The 15256-nt window shown below is 42.2% G+C and overlaps 2 protein-coding genes across 3 annotated transcripts; one reads left to right on the top strand and one right to left on the bottom strand.

The window, feature by feature from the left end:
- The first annotated feature begins 213 nt into the window (after positions 1–213).
- Positions 214–2309, top strand: LOC115393182 (leucine-rich repeat, immunoglobulin-like domain and transmembrane domain-containing protein 2). Its single transcript, XM_030098042.1, has 3 exons — positions 214–323; positions 540–1321; positions 1522–2309. Exons 1-3 carry the CDS (start codon positions 214–216, stop codon positions 2307–2309), a joined length of 1680 nt encoding a protein of 559 aa, XP_029953902.1.
- Positions 2310–4377: 2068 nt separating this feature from the next.
- Positions 4378–14860, bottom strand: LOC115393181 (cadherin-related family member 1). Of its 2 annotated transcripts, XM_030098039.1 has the most exons (18): positions 14612–14860; positions 14365–14367; positions 14082–14177; positions 13658–13803; positions 13524–13574; positions 13168–13257; positions 12851–12937; positions 12043–12159; positions 11328–11471; positions 11165–11243; positions 10947–11047; positions 10648–10851; positions 10389–10541; positions 9607–9771; positions 8913–8980; positions 7411–7639; positions 7071–7325; positions 4378–5865 (listed from the first exon to the last, which is right to left on the bottom strand). In XM_030098039.1, the coding sequence occupies exons 1-18, from the start codon at positions 14670–14672 to the stop codon at positions 5323–5325; spliced, it is 2592 nt and encodes an 863-aa protein (XP_029953899.1). In that variant the 5' UTR covers positions 14673–14860; the 3' UTR covers positions 4378–5322. The 2 variants fall into 2 exon arrangements, with proteins under 2 accessions (XP_029953899.1, XP_029953901.1); XM_030098041.1 differs by lacking the exon at positions 14365–14367 and having other exon boundaries at positions 14612–14851.
- Between the last annotated feature and the right edge of the window lie 396 nt (positions 14861–15256).

Here is a 15256-nt window from a genome sequence, read left to right as displayed (position 1 = left end):
CAGATTAGAAATGCAAAAAGGTAAACGTTTCTGTTATTTCATGCAAATCCAACAGTAATTTCCAAAGTGGACCATCCCTATAAATACACCTTTCCTGTGTCTCATATGTCTTAAGTGTTACGTCAAGGAAGATTAAGGTAATAGGCTTTCTTCCACTCAGCCCACAGCCATGTCCAGCCCTCACAGGCCTATTTCACATGCTCATCCAGGAACATGGACACCTTCGGTGTTGCATTACGTATCGCTTTAGTCATGTATCTCATCAGCCCTGGATCATCAACTTGTCTGCTCGGTTGCTCCTGTACAGATGAAAACCTTGGGAGGTAAGTTACCACTGAATCTAGAGGCTAGAGGTTTTTAAAGGAAGGGCACGACTCAGGAATAAACCTGTTTAGAACAACCAAAGCTCCGGTTAGATTGTGTTGACTCCTTTAGAGTGACATCAGAAAGTGGTAAAAATGCTTATAATTGTGTGAAAGATAAAATGCGTGCTCAGCGTGAGTGTCTCTTCTCAATATATGCTTTATCTACCATCCTAGATCTTTACTATGTATGGAAACCTCCCTGGGGCGAATCCCGGAAGACATCCCTGATAACTTCACAAAAATCAGAATAGAGAATTGCCACCTGACCGAGTTACCTCACAGATCGTTCTCCCACGTCCGTGCCTTGGAGTTCCTGTGGCTAAACTTTAACGACATCACCCTCATGAACATTAAAAGCCTAGAGGGGCTCGATAACCTGACAGAACTGAGGCTACAAGGAAACAAGCTGACTTCAGTGCCATGGACAGCTTTTCAAGACACACCCAAACTCAAGATTTTGGACCTGAAGCACAATCGACTGGATGTGCTTCCCGAGCACGCTCTGAGACACCTACCAGGACTGACCTATTTAGATTTATCCTTCAATCAGCTTAGTGTCATATCAAAAGAAGTTTTCACCAATTGGCCCCTTTACCAAACGGCCGAGAAAGCCTGGGGCAAAGAAGGTGTGGTGGCCAATGTGGTTCTGGCGCTCCACGACAACCCCTGGTTATGCGACTGCCGCCTCAAAGGCTTCGTTGAATTCATCCGGACGGTCGGCCCGCCCATCATTCTGATGAACTCCTATCTGATGTGCTCCGGGCCCTCTTCCAAAGCAGACAAGTACTTCCACGAGGTCCAGCTGAAAACGTGCATGAAGCCCGAGGCCTCTGCTCCAGAAACAAACATTTCATTACCTCTTGGTGCAAATGCAACACTCACATGCTTAGTGAAGGCCAGGCCGGGCCCGACCATTCACTGGATGTACAGACTGAAGATTATAAGAGGATTTGCCGGTAAGATGTTTTTATATGACTAACATCCATTAAACTGTTGTAAACCTGTTGTGAGCGTACTTAGTGAGGTGTATGCGATTTTTCATCCTGGATGATTTTCTGAACAGAAAAATGCCATTATACGAATATTTATACTTACTTTGACATGACTTATGTTGGCAGGCTGCTTTAGTTCCTGATGCCCTGTGTTCTCCTCGCAGCTATAGAGACCCAAGCAGACGAGGAGACTGTTACCTCTCAGCTGGTGATTCCCTCGCTCCACCTGGTGGATCGAGGAGTCTACACCTGCACGGCTAACAACTTCATCGGCAACTCCTCTGTCAACATTTCGCTCAACGTCAGCTCCTCCAATTCCTCCAGCAGCCTCTCTCCGCCTGTCCCCATGCTCTCGTCGGATGAAAACGTCTACATTGATATCCGCATTGCCAAACAGACAGTTTACGGTATCACCCTGGAGTGGCATGCAGTAACAGAGAACCCATCGGAAACCTGGTTCACCATCCACTTTGGTAAATACGATTCGCCCAAGAAGGAGATGATCTACATTGGGCCCGGCATCAATAGCTACTCAGTCAGCGATCTGCTTCCCGCCACCAAATACGAGGTGTGTGTGACCTTGAAGAACCACCCGCCCAGAGACGGCCAGTGCATCGTCTTTGTGACGGGAAGCGACATCAGTGAGCTGGAGCAGCGGGAGCGGCTCATCCACATCATCGTGATCGTGTGCGCCATGGTGCTCTCCGTGCCCGCCGGCATGTACGCCTGCACCACGGAGGCGCGCTTCAGCTGCGTGGAGCGCTGCGTGAACCTGTGGAAGAAGAGAAGGATGCGGGGGGAAAACCTGCAGGCGACGGACAGGCAGGGCACCTTCGACAGCCTGCAGGCAGCCAGCGATGAAGGCCTGTGCAGGGACTCCAAGGAGAAGCCCAAGAAGAGGCGGAAGTCTGAAGATCGGTGCAAAGGAGGCAGCGCAGCTCATCTGTACTAGCAGATTCAAAGGCTGTACAAACGCATGCAAATAATGTCTGTAAACAGCATATCTTAAGAGGTTTGTGCCTGTCATACAGAAGCATCTCAAAAATATATACACATAAGCTGAAATATTTCAAGCTTTTTTCTGTTTTATGTTTTGTTTAAGCCCAAAATAAACCATTACAAATTACTTTAATATTACCTAAAAGAGGTTTTTTCATATTTCTCTATCCCGAGGTCATTTTAAAGATGCATACAAATCATATGCTGTGAATGAAACGTATCACAAAACAATTGACTTTTCAATGACAATCTAATATATTTTTTCACTTGTATTTGAATTACATTTCAGTCAAACAGTAGAAATGTTCATTAAGAAATCTTCAATTTCCTAGGAGCTTATTTCTCTATACACGTTCTTCTAACTGTTGTTGTAATACTACAGAAAACATGAGATGCACAAAGTTAGTGTCTGCTAAAATCATAAAATGCCTTTTTTTAATCCTGTTATAGGGAATGTTTGTTCATATAAAATGTTGTTATAATTGTACAGAGCAATGTTTTGATACTGAGTGTATATAAATGTATTTTTATGTACCAAACATACAATCCTGTGCAGATTTCTTCAACACCATCAGCAGACTAAATGATAAATAAGGATCTTTTGTGAAGATTTATGGTTCCACTGCGCTGAAAACAACACATCTGTATTATTTAGTGTTATATTTTTACAGACTGCTGATTTTATTTATTTTTTCAATCAAGTCATGACTTAAAATGTGTTGCTTGTGGATTAAAATGAACTGAAAGATGAATGCCGAGACATGCTGAGATTTTTTAGCACAATCACTCAGAGGATTTGTTACATAAGCAGTGTTTTCCTGTGCATTTATACATACACTGGTAAGCAGATTAAAGCGATTTTCTGTCCGAGTCCCTGTCAGCGGGACATGATATTCCCATTTAATGACATCTCTGAACTCCCCTAGTCAGGACATAATAACGGTCATTTTAAATGATTTTTGTTCAGTTTACACACAGCATTGCACTCGCATCCACATTAAATTCTCACAGTGTTTATTTGAATGAGTATAGATGTACTGAATAACTTGTATTTTATTTTATGCATATCATTTTAGGCAATGTTTCAGAAGTTAGAGTTAAAAAAAAAAGACATTTTAATGATCCTGTACAGGAAAACTGCTTGAATTAATATAAAGTTATATTCTAAGGTAAATTAGAAAAAAATTAAAAGGCCATACTTTGTAATTTAAGCTCTGCGTTGAGTCCTATAGGGCTGAGGATATTGGTAGAAATATCAGATTAGTGGGAAAGAAAGAAATATGAACAGTTTTTATTGCAGTTTCCATTTGATTCTTCAATTATCTTTTAACTTTTAAAAATCACAAGCTAGTCTAACAAAATTAAGAATACCTCCAGTTGAAGCTGGCATGTGTGTGAATTGACTCTGCATGACTTTCATATTCATTTAGGACTTTTTCTTTTGCATCTACATTATTTCAATTACAGTTATGGGCGCTTTAGTTTACCCCAGCTCATTTATACTCAGCAAAAATATAAACGCAACTCTTTTGTTTTTGCTCCCATTTTTCATGAGATGGACTCAAAGATCTAAAATTCATTCCAGATACACAATATTACCATTTCTTTCAAACGTTGTTCACAAATCTGTCTAAATGTTTGGTGGTGGGACGGATTATCTCAGCAAAGCAGAAGTGCTCACTATCAAAACATTTAGACAGATTTGTGAAAAACGTTTGAAAGAAATGGTAATATTGTGTATCTGGAATTAATTTTAGATCTTTAAGTCCATCTCATGAAAAATGGGAGCAAAAACAAAAGTGTTGTGTTTATATTTTTGTTGAGTGTACATACTGAGGCAGAAATGCAGACAGAAATGTAAAAAATGTCTCTGGGTGATTTCCACTTGTTTTATGACTTTTAGCCTTTTGTTTTGTGCCTTTAGAGACATTTAACATTAACCTGACAGTAAAACTACATAAAGGCAAACTAGTCTAGCAACCAGGAAAAAAAAATGAGCGGAGTCAAAACTATTTTCAAATATTTATTCAAAATCAAGACAGTACAAAGACGGTACAAATATGTTACTTTGAAGGACCAGGCAAATGCAATCCACATTTAAGATATATAGTTGACCCTAACTTACTTAAAACAGTAATAAGTTAAGATATAATCAAATACTAGATATTCATTACTCTGATAACATTTTATTTGCCTACATTTGAAGGCATTGAAGAATAACATGGAAAGTATCATTGTGGACCCTGAATGTTTGAAACCGCATCTACATTTAAATATCTGAATCCTCAAAGTAATTGTATACATGGCAATCTGATGGCATGTACTATTGCGAGATGGAATTTGAATCTTGTTATATATGTAGTCTATAAAATAAGGAAATCATGTCACGCTGCGTAAATAAAAGGGGCCCATGTACAGTTATATAAAAGCATCTTTCTGCATTTCTTATATTTACTCACTCAAATAAATTAAACCGAGCTCTGTTACTGGGAGAATCTACCGTGGCACATTGTAATCATACAAAAAAAGCAACTTCTCAGCCGCCGACGTAACACAATAAAAATATTACCACACAGGTCCTTTAGCACTTCATAAAAATCTGTGTTTTTTTTCTTCCAAGTGTCCTTCATTTGCATGCTCCAAGAAGCATCAAGGATTCTTTTTAAGGATTTAAAGGGCAAAAATCCTTTTTTTTCTCTGGTTGAATATATTACATGTTCCTCTGGGGGAATTTACAGCGGTGCTTCTTTTTGCTAAGCTGATGTAATCCTCCTCAAGATGGCAGTGTGGTGTGTGATCTCTGACTGCACCAGACTGTTAGACTTCTTCCCCTGAACCCGGTTTGTCAAGGAGTCCATGATTATATTACCTTTCTTACATCTGGGCTCATCCTGCCAGATCTTCACATGTAGTTCAGGTGAATTCAGAGCAAACAAAAAGCTGACAAAGATCATGGTACGCCATAGTTAATAATAACCTTGGTTGCTCTCATTGATTTTCTGCTCCAGCTTCATTTTGAGCTCCGACACTAAAGCGGAGCTCATGTTTCCTTCTTTGCGGCGGCCTGACTTCGCCTTCTTGGAGCCTTTGGAGGCCAGCGCACCAGATATGGTTGGGACTGCCCGCGGCCTCTCGCAGGACCGTGTGCTGGAGGGGGGCGGAGGGGGGAGCGAGGGAGCGATGGGAGGCGGAGGCTTCGGCCGGGGGCTGCCTGAGTCCCGCTGGGGGGCGCCCTCCGGGTCGCCGACGAGGAACTTCTCCGAAGAGTTGGTGAATTTGACACCGGGCAAGCTGAAGGTCCAGCTCCGGTGGTCCCTGGGTCTCCTCTTGATGATGCGGCGTACCGGCATGATCCTGTTGGACTTTGAGTTGCGCATGTACACAGCCGTAGAGATCAAGACAGTCACTCCTACCAACACACTAACAACAACAGTGACCATGCCTAGGGCTTTCAAAGGATTGTCCCTACTTTTCATTAAAAAGGCCGCCATAGGCCCCTTGAGAGGAGTCTGTAAAAGAGCACAAATGAGATCGTTTGAATCTGAATCCCAGCCTTGTAATGCAACATTTGGCCACAGCATGCAAGCGTGAGAGATGGACGCACAAAGCACTGACAGAGGAGACCCGGACAACATGTCTACCAACACTTTCACGCCCACGCTCAGCCACACTGGCTTCCTCTGTCCTACGGTGCGAGGCTGCTGATGCACGGCTAGGAGCTAAGCACGACGCTAGTTGTTGGGAGCGCGTCTGGCAGTGCGGTGCATTAGGATTTCTCCGACAGGGATGACAACCAAAACTGTGACATGCATGTTTGTGGAGGGGGGGGTGAAAAAAAATGGAGATTAAGTCAGCAAATCCAGCTCTAAATCCAAAGTAAAAGGCTCTATCTTAGTCAATTTAACAGCCAAATAATCTGAGTTATGCTTCTGATAAAAAAAAGTACATATACTCTATATTTATAAAGTTTTATAATAGTATAAAAATGGTACATGTGAAAAGTACATAATTAGAAAAATACCTCGTTTATATTTTTCCAATCAAAATATAGTAAAAATACAAAAAAAACAAAAATGATCAATTTATCCCAACTCTTACTGTATTGCTCCTATAAGTGTGCTCCAGTACTCTTTTACAGACAATAGCCAGCCAGTAAACATTTGCTTAGTGATCACGAATGAGCAATAAGTTGCCAGTTTATCTCTCACTTGACTCTGCGGATCACTTTGACATAGTTACTCTCGGGGTTGATTCGGGACTTTTTCACCGCGTGACAGTACAGGATTGTGGATATGCAGATTGTCATTAAAATGAGGGACGTGACAATGCTGAAAAAAATCCCAAAAACAGTCAGCGGACGCTTGCTGAGGCCCATGAAGTATGAAATAACTCGGCCTTTGATCTGAAAAGCACGATACACAACACAGAAACAAAAACCAAAAGACATTGAATCATCATGAAGAGTGAAATGATGAAATGAACGATGAAAACATGAAGGATCTGAAAAAACTGGACTGAAATGACTGAAAACTTTGAAGGATAACATTTAGTTTTTTAACATACAAAGAATACTGTGTAGCTAGACGGTAATGTGGCTGCCTGGTTCAGCAGTAGCAGCATGATCACCGAATTCATCTCAAACCGCCTAAAACTACGCCTCAAGCCTGGAATAAGAAGCGCTGCGAAGCGTGCCGCCAGCCAGATCACGTCTTACCGCCTCCGTGATGTCGATGTTGACCACCGCCGTCGTGCTGAAGGACGGGGAGCCTCGGTCCTTGGCCTGGACCACCAGAGACCACTTGCAGTCCTTCTGCCTGGTGATGTTCTCCACGATCTCCATGGACTTGATGTAGGGCTTCAGCTGGATCTCGCCTGTTTCGGTGTCGATGTCGAACGCGTTCTCAGGGTCGGCCGCCGTGATGGAGTACTCGATGACGTTGTTTGGAGACTCGGCGTCGTCGTCCACCGCCTGGAAGACACGGCACTCGGGTCTGAATAGAGAGACTTTACACTGGTCTCTCTGTCCGGCGGGATAATGTTCGGGCTTGATGTACCTCGACTTTGACAGGCGAGCCTATGACCATGGTCTTCTCCAGGAGTTTGTCATGAAACTCAGGGGAGTGGTCGTTCATGTCCAGGACGGTGACAAACACTTCAGCCAGACTGTACTTCCCCTCCGAGTCCTCGGCCTTGACGTAGAAGTTGTATTTGGACCTGACCTCTGCGTCCAGGCTGGTCCAGGGCTGCGTGGAGATCATGCCCGTCCACAGGTTGATGGCGAACCTGCGTCAGAGACAAAGCGGCGCATGAGTCAGAAACACATTTAGATAAACCCTGTGAAGCACTGCGTGACTCATACCGACTCAAAGCAGATGTCTATGCTTTACTAAAGGAAACATGCTGAAAAAAAAAAAAAAACTAATCTGGGTGATTCATTAATATACAGAAACAACACAAGTGTAATTTTGCACTATATCTGGTTTGAAGTCCATTTCTTAATAGAAAAATAGTAGCGAAAGCTTTTTTTAATTGCTGAAGTTCAGTTAATGAACAACTCATACGTATTACTGATTATCCTACAGTCCTATATAAACCCGAGATAAACTTGCATTTTCAGCGCCATTATGTCGAAGATCAACAAATCTGTGGTATAATTTATAGGCAGCAGCAGAAGGTAAATTTTGTTGCAGTTTTTTACATTTGCTCCATACTTTCAGATTTTCAGATTTCCTGTACTTTTCAAAAATACAAGTTTTAAAATAAAATTGTTTGATAATAAGTTCATTCAGGCATTTCTGAAATTTTTAATAAACTGAATGATACTCTTTGTCAACACGAGGGATTAAGCTGGTGTATGTATTTGTGTGCATATTCATATAGTCTGTTTGCCCCTCTACCCCTTAACTCTTCCATTTCTCTCATCAGAACAAGAAACTTCTGAATTGACAGAAAAAGGCGGCATAAGCATCTGAAAACCAGAACGTTTTCAATACGTGGAAGTTGAGACGGTGCTTTTTATGTGTTTTCAAGTGTGTTCAATGTTGGCTCGGCGCCATCTTACTCAGCCGACTTTCAGTCTTGTTTTCCACTGTGAAAATTCACAAGTTGCTTTGAAACTGATAACTTTCGCACAATTAACTCGGGTCGCTGCTTGCAGACGGGCATAAATTCTCACTTTTCCTTCGCTTGCATGCTGCCTTGCTTTTCAAAGCTGCCATTTCTGGGGCTCCAGCTGTCACATTGCATGTTAATTGGCTCTGCCTATGTGAGACAGCCAGGCTGTCTATTTTTAACCCTCCAATCCAATTAGGAGATTAGCTAGCATCTTGCAGCCATTTTACGAGCGAAGCTGTTTGTGTGGCAGTGGGGCCAATCAGGCAGGTTTCCTGTGCATCTCCGCCATCAAAGGCACAAAGATGACACCCGTCTGATGTCCTGTTGGCGCTTACCAGGACCCTTTCAGCAACTTCCTGTGTTGTGAGAAGAGCCCGGTGGAGGAGCGAGAGTTAAATATCCGATCAGATTAAATCGGCAGGATTGACTGGTTTTCACTTACAAATCTGATCCTGATCCATAAATCGTGTATTTGACTTTTCCCCAAGGCCCGGTGTCTGGATCATTTGCCTGAGGGAAAAAAGACGTGACAGTTCATACAGTTTGAACTTATTAAACAAGACTGGAAACAAATTTACAGTGAATTTCTATAAATGTTACTGAAAAACAATCAAGGTGACTGCGTATGATTCATAGTGCCTTTTTTTTTATTATTTTTAAATAAACCCTGTTGTAGCCAGCTGGGGTCTTAAGCTCATGTATTTGTGGGTGGAGTCTTTTACCATGATGAGCGGGGATGCAAGCATAGGTCAGCACGCTTAACCTTGAAGCAAAATAAAGCTTTTTACATCACATGATGCAACCTAGACATATTGCCAGGGCGCGCGCAGTTTAATGGAAAGCACGAGACAAAACGTGCCAGCATTTCTACTAATAATCCCTCTCAATGAGGAATTACATGGAACGCAAGCCAGACCGTGACATGGCGATATTATATTTCATAACCAGAAGCAGCAGAGGACGGGAAAAGCCAGGGAACACGGCGGACATGCTCTTTTTTTTTTTTTTTTTTGGGTGGGCTCTAACCTGCTTTCACCTAATGAACCGCACTGAGTAATATGCATTCGTCAAAGGATTGGTGGATTATATAATCACTTTGCCCAGGTTAAAGTGGAGTTTAATGGTGATTGACTCACCGTCACAGTCACAACACTGGAGCCTCCGGGAGAGTTCTCGGGCACCCGGGCGATGTAATACTCCGACGTGAACTTGGGGACGTTGTCGTTGGTGTCCAGCAGGTTGATCAGGATGTCGGCCGTGGCACTGAAGCGCTCGGGAGTGTCGATCTCCACCGCCAGCAGCTGAGGAGTCACAGAATTAGCACCGAAACGTTCAGTGGATCAATCAATTAGCCTGTTTACAAACTGAACCCAGAGCAACACGAGAGAGCCGCTGCGTTGTGAGACTGTCACTCTCAATGAAAGGATGTTAACACATTTCATGTCTGTAGGGCATACAGACAACACCAAGTGTTTATTGCAAAACAATTCATTCCTTCAACTTCTAATCAGAGTTGATGGAACAAAAGACCTTGCAGGGGTTACACTCTCACATTCATGCCTACAGGTGACCTTATGGTGTAATAATCCACATTTGTACAAATGAAAACGCATCTGCATTCATCAGTGATTCCAGGAGTGAAGGTTATATAGCTCACAGTTTAACATTTCCTCACATGTGAGATAGCGTGAGCCAGAAACAGATAAAAAGAATTAATTTAATGTAATTCATAAAGCACTTGGTGGGAAGCCAAGACATTCGAATAAACTGATTCTGATCTGCTTATAGCACCATAATAAGAATTAAGCGGTCAAACACCGGACATAGATCTATTAAAATGTATGTTTTCAACAAACACATTATTGACATTAAACAGACCAAATGTCACAACTTTTTCAACCGCTATCTGAAATCTGACCTTGAAAGAAAGGGTGGACCCCTTTTCATAGTCGATGCCAGAGGCGTCCTCCACAATGATGGTCACCTGCGCTTCGTTCAGGACCGTCTGAGGAACCACTCGCAGCACCCGGTTCGGTCCCACCAGCCTCAGTTTGAACTTCGCATTTGCTCCCTTGAAAACAAGAGTGGAGACAGAAACAAAGAAACAAAACCAATGAAGTTGGAGACTGACTAGACTCGAGGTTACTTATTATACTGTCAGATGCAGGAACATGTACCTGGTCAGAGTCGTTGACTGTGATCTTGAAGCCTCGGAGGATCTCCCCTGCGGGCGGGTGCTCGTACATGGTGACCTCGAATTTGCTCTGAGGTCCATTTTCTCCGTAGAAGGTTGGAGGATGGTTGTTGAGATCCACCACCCGCACCGTCACCATGGTGATGTCGTAATCCAGCAGCGTATCGTTCGGTCCAACCTCAGACGCCTGGGATTAAACATGACATTAACACATTCGGGTAAAGCACTATATTATTTGTATATTTCTCATATATTAGTGTAAGGACTCAAACATTGTGTTACCTTGACTTTAATTTCATACAATTCATTCTTCAGCTGGGAGGGATAGGTTGTCAGAGTGATGCACCCACTGGTGCTATTTATGTCAAACACGCCATCACTTCCTGGAAGACATATTGAAAGTGCATGCAAAGTGTGAATATGATTTCAAAGAACGCAATCAAGGATATAAATCTTGATCATGACAACAAACACATTAAGTTGTTGCCTCTTGTTCTCACCATCTACAATGGAATAATGGATGGGGTTGGGATTGCCTTGGTCTCCATCTTTGGCATATACTGTGAATATTTCTGAGCCCTGCAGCAAAAAAGAAGAAGATATTTTTAAGTATTTTCCTTTAAAAACAAAATCTGCCAAGAACAAGACAATGCAGAGACTTACAGGAACGGAGACTTCGTAAATGTAACCAAAGTATGGAGTTCCCACAAAGGATGGAGGCATGTCCTGGGCGTCAAGAACATTGATTGTTATGGTCGCTGTGGAGGTCAACACCTGGTGCTTCCCTTTGTACTTCCCACCTCCGTCCTGAGAACAAGTGAGGCAGAAAGCAGAATTATCTTGGTTTGACATGCATCTTAAACTGACACTTGTATCCAGATTAACAGTTGCTATCATCGTGTTAACCTTTCAGTATCTGAAATATGACCAGTATCATGAAAATGAGCTTTTTTTTAAGAGGTCAAATCTACTTACTGCTATCAACAGTTACTCACAACTGAACCTAAGTAAAAACACAGGCTTCATTTCCATCGAGCTCATCAGCGAGACGATCGCCGTCGCTTCAGGAGAAGCACTTTCAACACCGCACCAGACATGCTTGTTAAAATCTCCCTGGTTCTTAACAGATTTAATTTGAACAACTACCAGAATAAATGTGTCAAATGCGAAGCTGTTTGTGGAAACTAATCAGGGTTACTGATTCACCCCAGTCATTTTCATATTTTCTGTATTTTTTCAGACCAGACTTGATTATTATATTTTCTCCCTTAAAAATCTTAATAATGTGATTAGTTGGGTATCATAATGTGCATAGAGTGTTGAGAGAGAGCAAATTATGACCCAGAGCTGAATATGGATGACAACAGAAGTGTCTCACCTTTGCAACCACTGTCACAAAGTGTGTAGGCGTGGTCTCGTAGTCCAAAGTCTCTCCAGGTTTGACCCGGAGGATCCCGCTGTGCCCATCAATGGTGAACTTGGCGAAGGGGGACGTCTGATGAGACAACGTGTGAAATTTCCAGTTCAGCTATTTGGGCAGATGCTCAACTTTCAACCTGCAACCTTGGCCTTTTCTGAACAGTTTTATCTCACTGTTCACACATGAACAGTAACAAACGGCTCTGCTGTCAGCTGTTGGCCCTGACCAAACCTAAGCCCCTATTAAGCCTTCAATGCCTTGCTCAAATGTAATTGAAATTTAATCCACTGAAGTAACACCATTTCCAGACTGCTCTCTGGTATGAGATTAATCTTTCCCTCCACACCACTCGAATGCTCTTTTTCCTCCCGGCACATGTCGGGACAGCTCTCATGATGTCAGTTCAACCTCTGGGCTCACCCCCGACTGACTCAACCGGCCAGTCAGCATCACTGGAACAGAGGTCTGAAGGGAGCCGTGATTAGTAATAGCACCATGTGCAAAATGAACATTTTGATCTTGTTGAAAGATATTTCTGCACTTCTTGCTTTGCAGAGTGCTTCACATTTTTAAGATAAATTCATCAATCGGGTGTATTAACTGCTAAAGCAACGAGGCCAAAGCCTGGGGTCTTCTGCTATTATAATCCTGTTAGGTCTCCTTATTCTGCTTATGCTGTATAAGTGCAAACGCACGTCAGAGAGCACGTTCTGCATAATTATGGTTTACTGTGCAAAAAAACAAACAAGCAAAGCTGTAAATGTACCTGTAGATAATATGAGACGCTGCCTCCGGAGCCCATATCTTTATCCACTGCTTGAACTTTGTAGATGCTACTTCCTGGAGCAGTGTCCTGTTAACAACATAAGAGAAAAATTAATTGTAAAACTCACTTTACTCACAATAATTATCCTTCTGTTAGATCAAGTTATGAATATTCAGAGGTAAAATGAAAAAAGTCAATTAACTTTAGCAACAAAGTAAAACTAATAGGTAACTTGCTTCCTCTGGGTTTAGGCTTAATAATGGTAAAATAAAACAATTCAAAAACATTTACAGTTAATTTAATTTCAGATATTTCACCTCAGGAATGTCAATGATGAAAGGCAGGTTTTGAAATTCCGGTGGTTCGTCGTTGGTGTCTGTGACAAACACCCTGACAGTCTGAACAACCTGAGAGAAACAAGAAAAAAACAAGAAGAATTATAAACCAATGATATCAAATATGAACTGCAAGATACTTTATGCTGCTTTCACCTTTTGTTGTACCCAGAAACATCATTAAATATATATTTGTTGTGCCTTTTTGCTACACAAATATACTGTAAATTTGTCACATGAATGTAAAAACTTCATGTTATGAAACTTGGAATCTATAGGAGAACAATGCAATAAATTAATCACATATGAGTATAATTCAGCATTTAATAAAGACTTACTTTGTTTCGACCGTCTGTTATGCTCACAAGCAATGAGATTTCAGCTTCTTTCTGTAAAAAGAACATTCATAATATTAACGAGTCAAGGGGTTTTCTGCTCTTTCTAAACAAGAGTGTTTTATGAGCAGGCTCACCTCTCGATCGAGCTCCTGAATCAAAGTAACATTTCCTGTTTTAGGATCTACATTAAAATATTCTTTTGTGCCCTTTTCGTACGTCAGACCGTATCGCACTGGATCTCCCTCTGGATCCGTCCCGTTCAGGACGTATATCTGTGTTCCTATTGAGGAAACAAACGGTGAGCATTGACATCTGTTCGATCATCAGGTCAGCGGAGCCGCCACCCACATTGTTTTCTTCCCATAAGCCCTGATGTGCGTCACAATCCAAAACGTATTACAGTGATTAGCCGGAGCCTTGATACAAGGTGTGATCACTTCGTTTTGAAAATCAAGACACTTAAAATAAAGTTTTAACAAAAATAACTTCATTTTGCGTCTTTAATTTCCGAGCATCTATCACTGGTGAAATCAGAATGAGATTGGGCGTGAGCCTCACCGACGGGCGTGTCCTCAGAGATGCTGAACAAGGCCATATTTCCATTTGTACTGCTGGGGCCATTGTCATGAAAATACGGAGCATAATCTGTTTGTCCTTTAAGGCAAAAACAACAAAAACATGATCTGAGTTATCTGGAAAGAAGAAGTGACTCGACCTCATCTGCTAGAAAGCTCCTCCACATTATTGAAACATTTCACAGTCATTTCAATGGAATTCTATTCAATTTTAAATATGAAGTACTAAACACGGTGAACTACCAACTGAGAACTGTAACACTCACTTGCTAAAAAAGGGCAGGAATCGAGAGCAGGAGAAGGGGGAAGGAGAGGAATTATAAACACATTTGGGTTCAATGTTACACAATGAAAACACAAACAAAAACTTCAATACACACACAGTCTAATGGAGCACAGGCATGAACAGTCTGATGGACGTGCCCTCTGCGTTAGAGGATTAACCAGATAAAAGCAAGGCAGGGAGTCTTAAGAACACACCAAGACGGGGGGAAAAAAAGAGCAGAGCCTCACCCAAGGTGAAGTGAAGCAGCAGGAGAAACAGCAAAGCGTGCGTTTTCTTTTCTTTCTTCATCCTGGTGGGGAGGTAAGGCTTGGCTGGCTCATGTGGAAGGCTTGGTGGAGGGAGAGCGGAGCCGGGAGTGTCGTGCCCTTCTGGAGGCGTCTCAGCAGGCTCAGGAGGAAGAGGCTGGGACGGATTCTCAGGCACTAATCCAGTGACGCATCCCGTCCCTCCACAGACATCTTCCACTGCTCTGATCTCGCTCCGATTCCCCCTGAAAAGCTACTCCAGGAAAGAGGAGAGTTGATTCTTCACACTGCACAGTGTGATCATCACACCTCCACACACATGCGATGATATACATGAGGCACTCATTTATCATTGCTGTTAAGGTATAGGCTTAAAATAAACTGTCTGAAATCAGAGATCCTTTGCATCACACTCATTTTTCTCACTAATTGTCCCCAAAGAAACCTGTCTCTAAATGAATACATCTTCTAGATTTTTTTCTCTTTGTTTGGGTCAAGGAAATGTGCACCAGTACAGGTCATAAGGACAAACACAGACAGAGAGAGAAAAGCAGCATACACACTCACCTACAGGTAATTCGGTTCAAAAAATAGCCTTAAGCACAATTTGAACCCATTACAGCTCTC

This window comes from Salarias fasciatus, chromosome 8, assembly GCF_902148845.1.
Source record: "Salarias fasciatus chromosome 8, fSalaFa1.1, whole genome shotgun sequence".
Taxonomy (NCBI): Eukaryota; Metazoa; Chordata; class Actinopteri; order Blenniiformes; family Blenniidae; genus Salarias; species Salarias fasciatus.
This window is presented reverse-complemented; position numbering and strand designations above follow the sequence as displayed.

Excerpts from the sequence above, each read along its gene's own strand:
- LOC115393182 (XM_030098042.1), top strand. The coding sequence starts at position 214 with ATGGACACCTTCGGTGTTGCATTACGTATCGCTTTAGTCATGTATCTC. Across the intron at positions 324-539 it reads ACAGATGAAAACCTTGGGAG|ATCTTTACTATGTATGGAAA; the intron begins GTAAGTTACCAC and ends CTACCATCCTAG. Across the intron at positions 1,322-1,521 it reads GATTATAAGAGGATTTGCCG|CTATAGAGACCCAAGCAGAC; the intron begins GTAAGATGTTTT and ends TTCTCCTCGCAG.
- LOC115393181 (XM_030098039.1), bottom strand. The coding sequence starts at position 14,672 with ATGAAGAAAGAAAAGAAAACGCACGCTTTGCTGTTTCTCCTGCTGCTT. Across the intron at positions 12,938-13,167 it reads TCATCATTGACATTCCTGAG|GACACTGCTCCAGGAAGTAG; the intron begins GTGAAATATCTG and ends TGTTGTTAACAG. Across the intron at positions 11,244-11,327 it reads TTTACGAAGTCTCCGTTCCT|GGCTCAGAAATATTCACAGT; the intron begins GTAAGTCTCTGC and ends TTTTTGCTGCAG.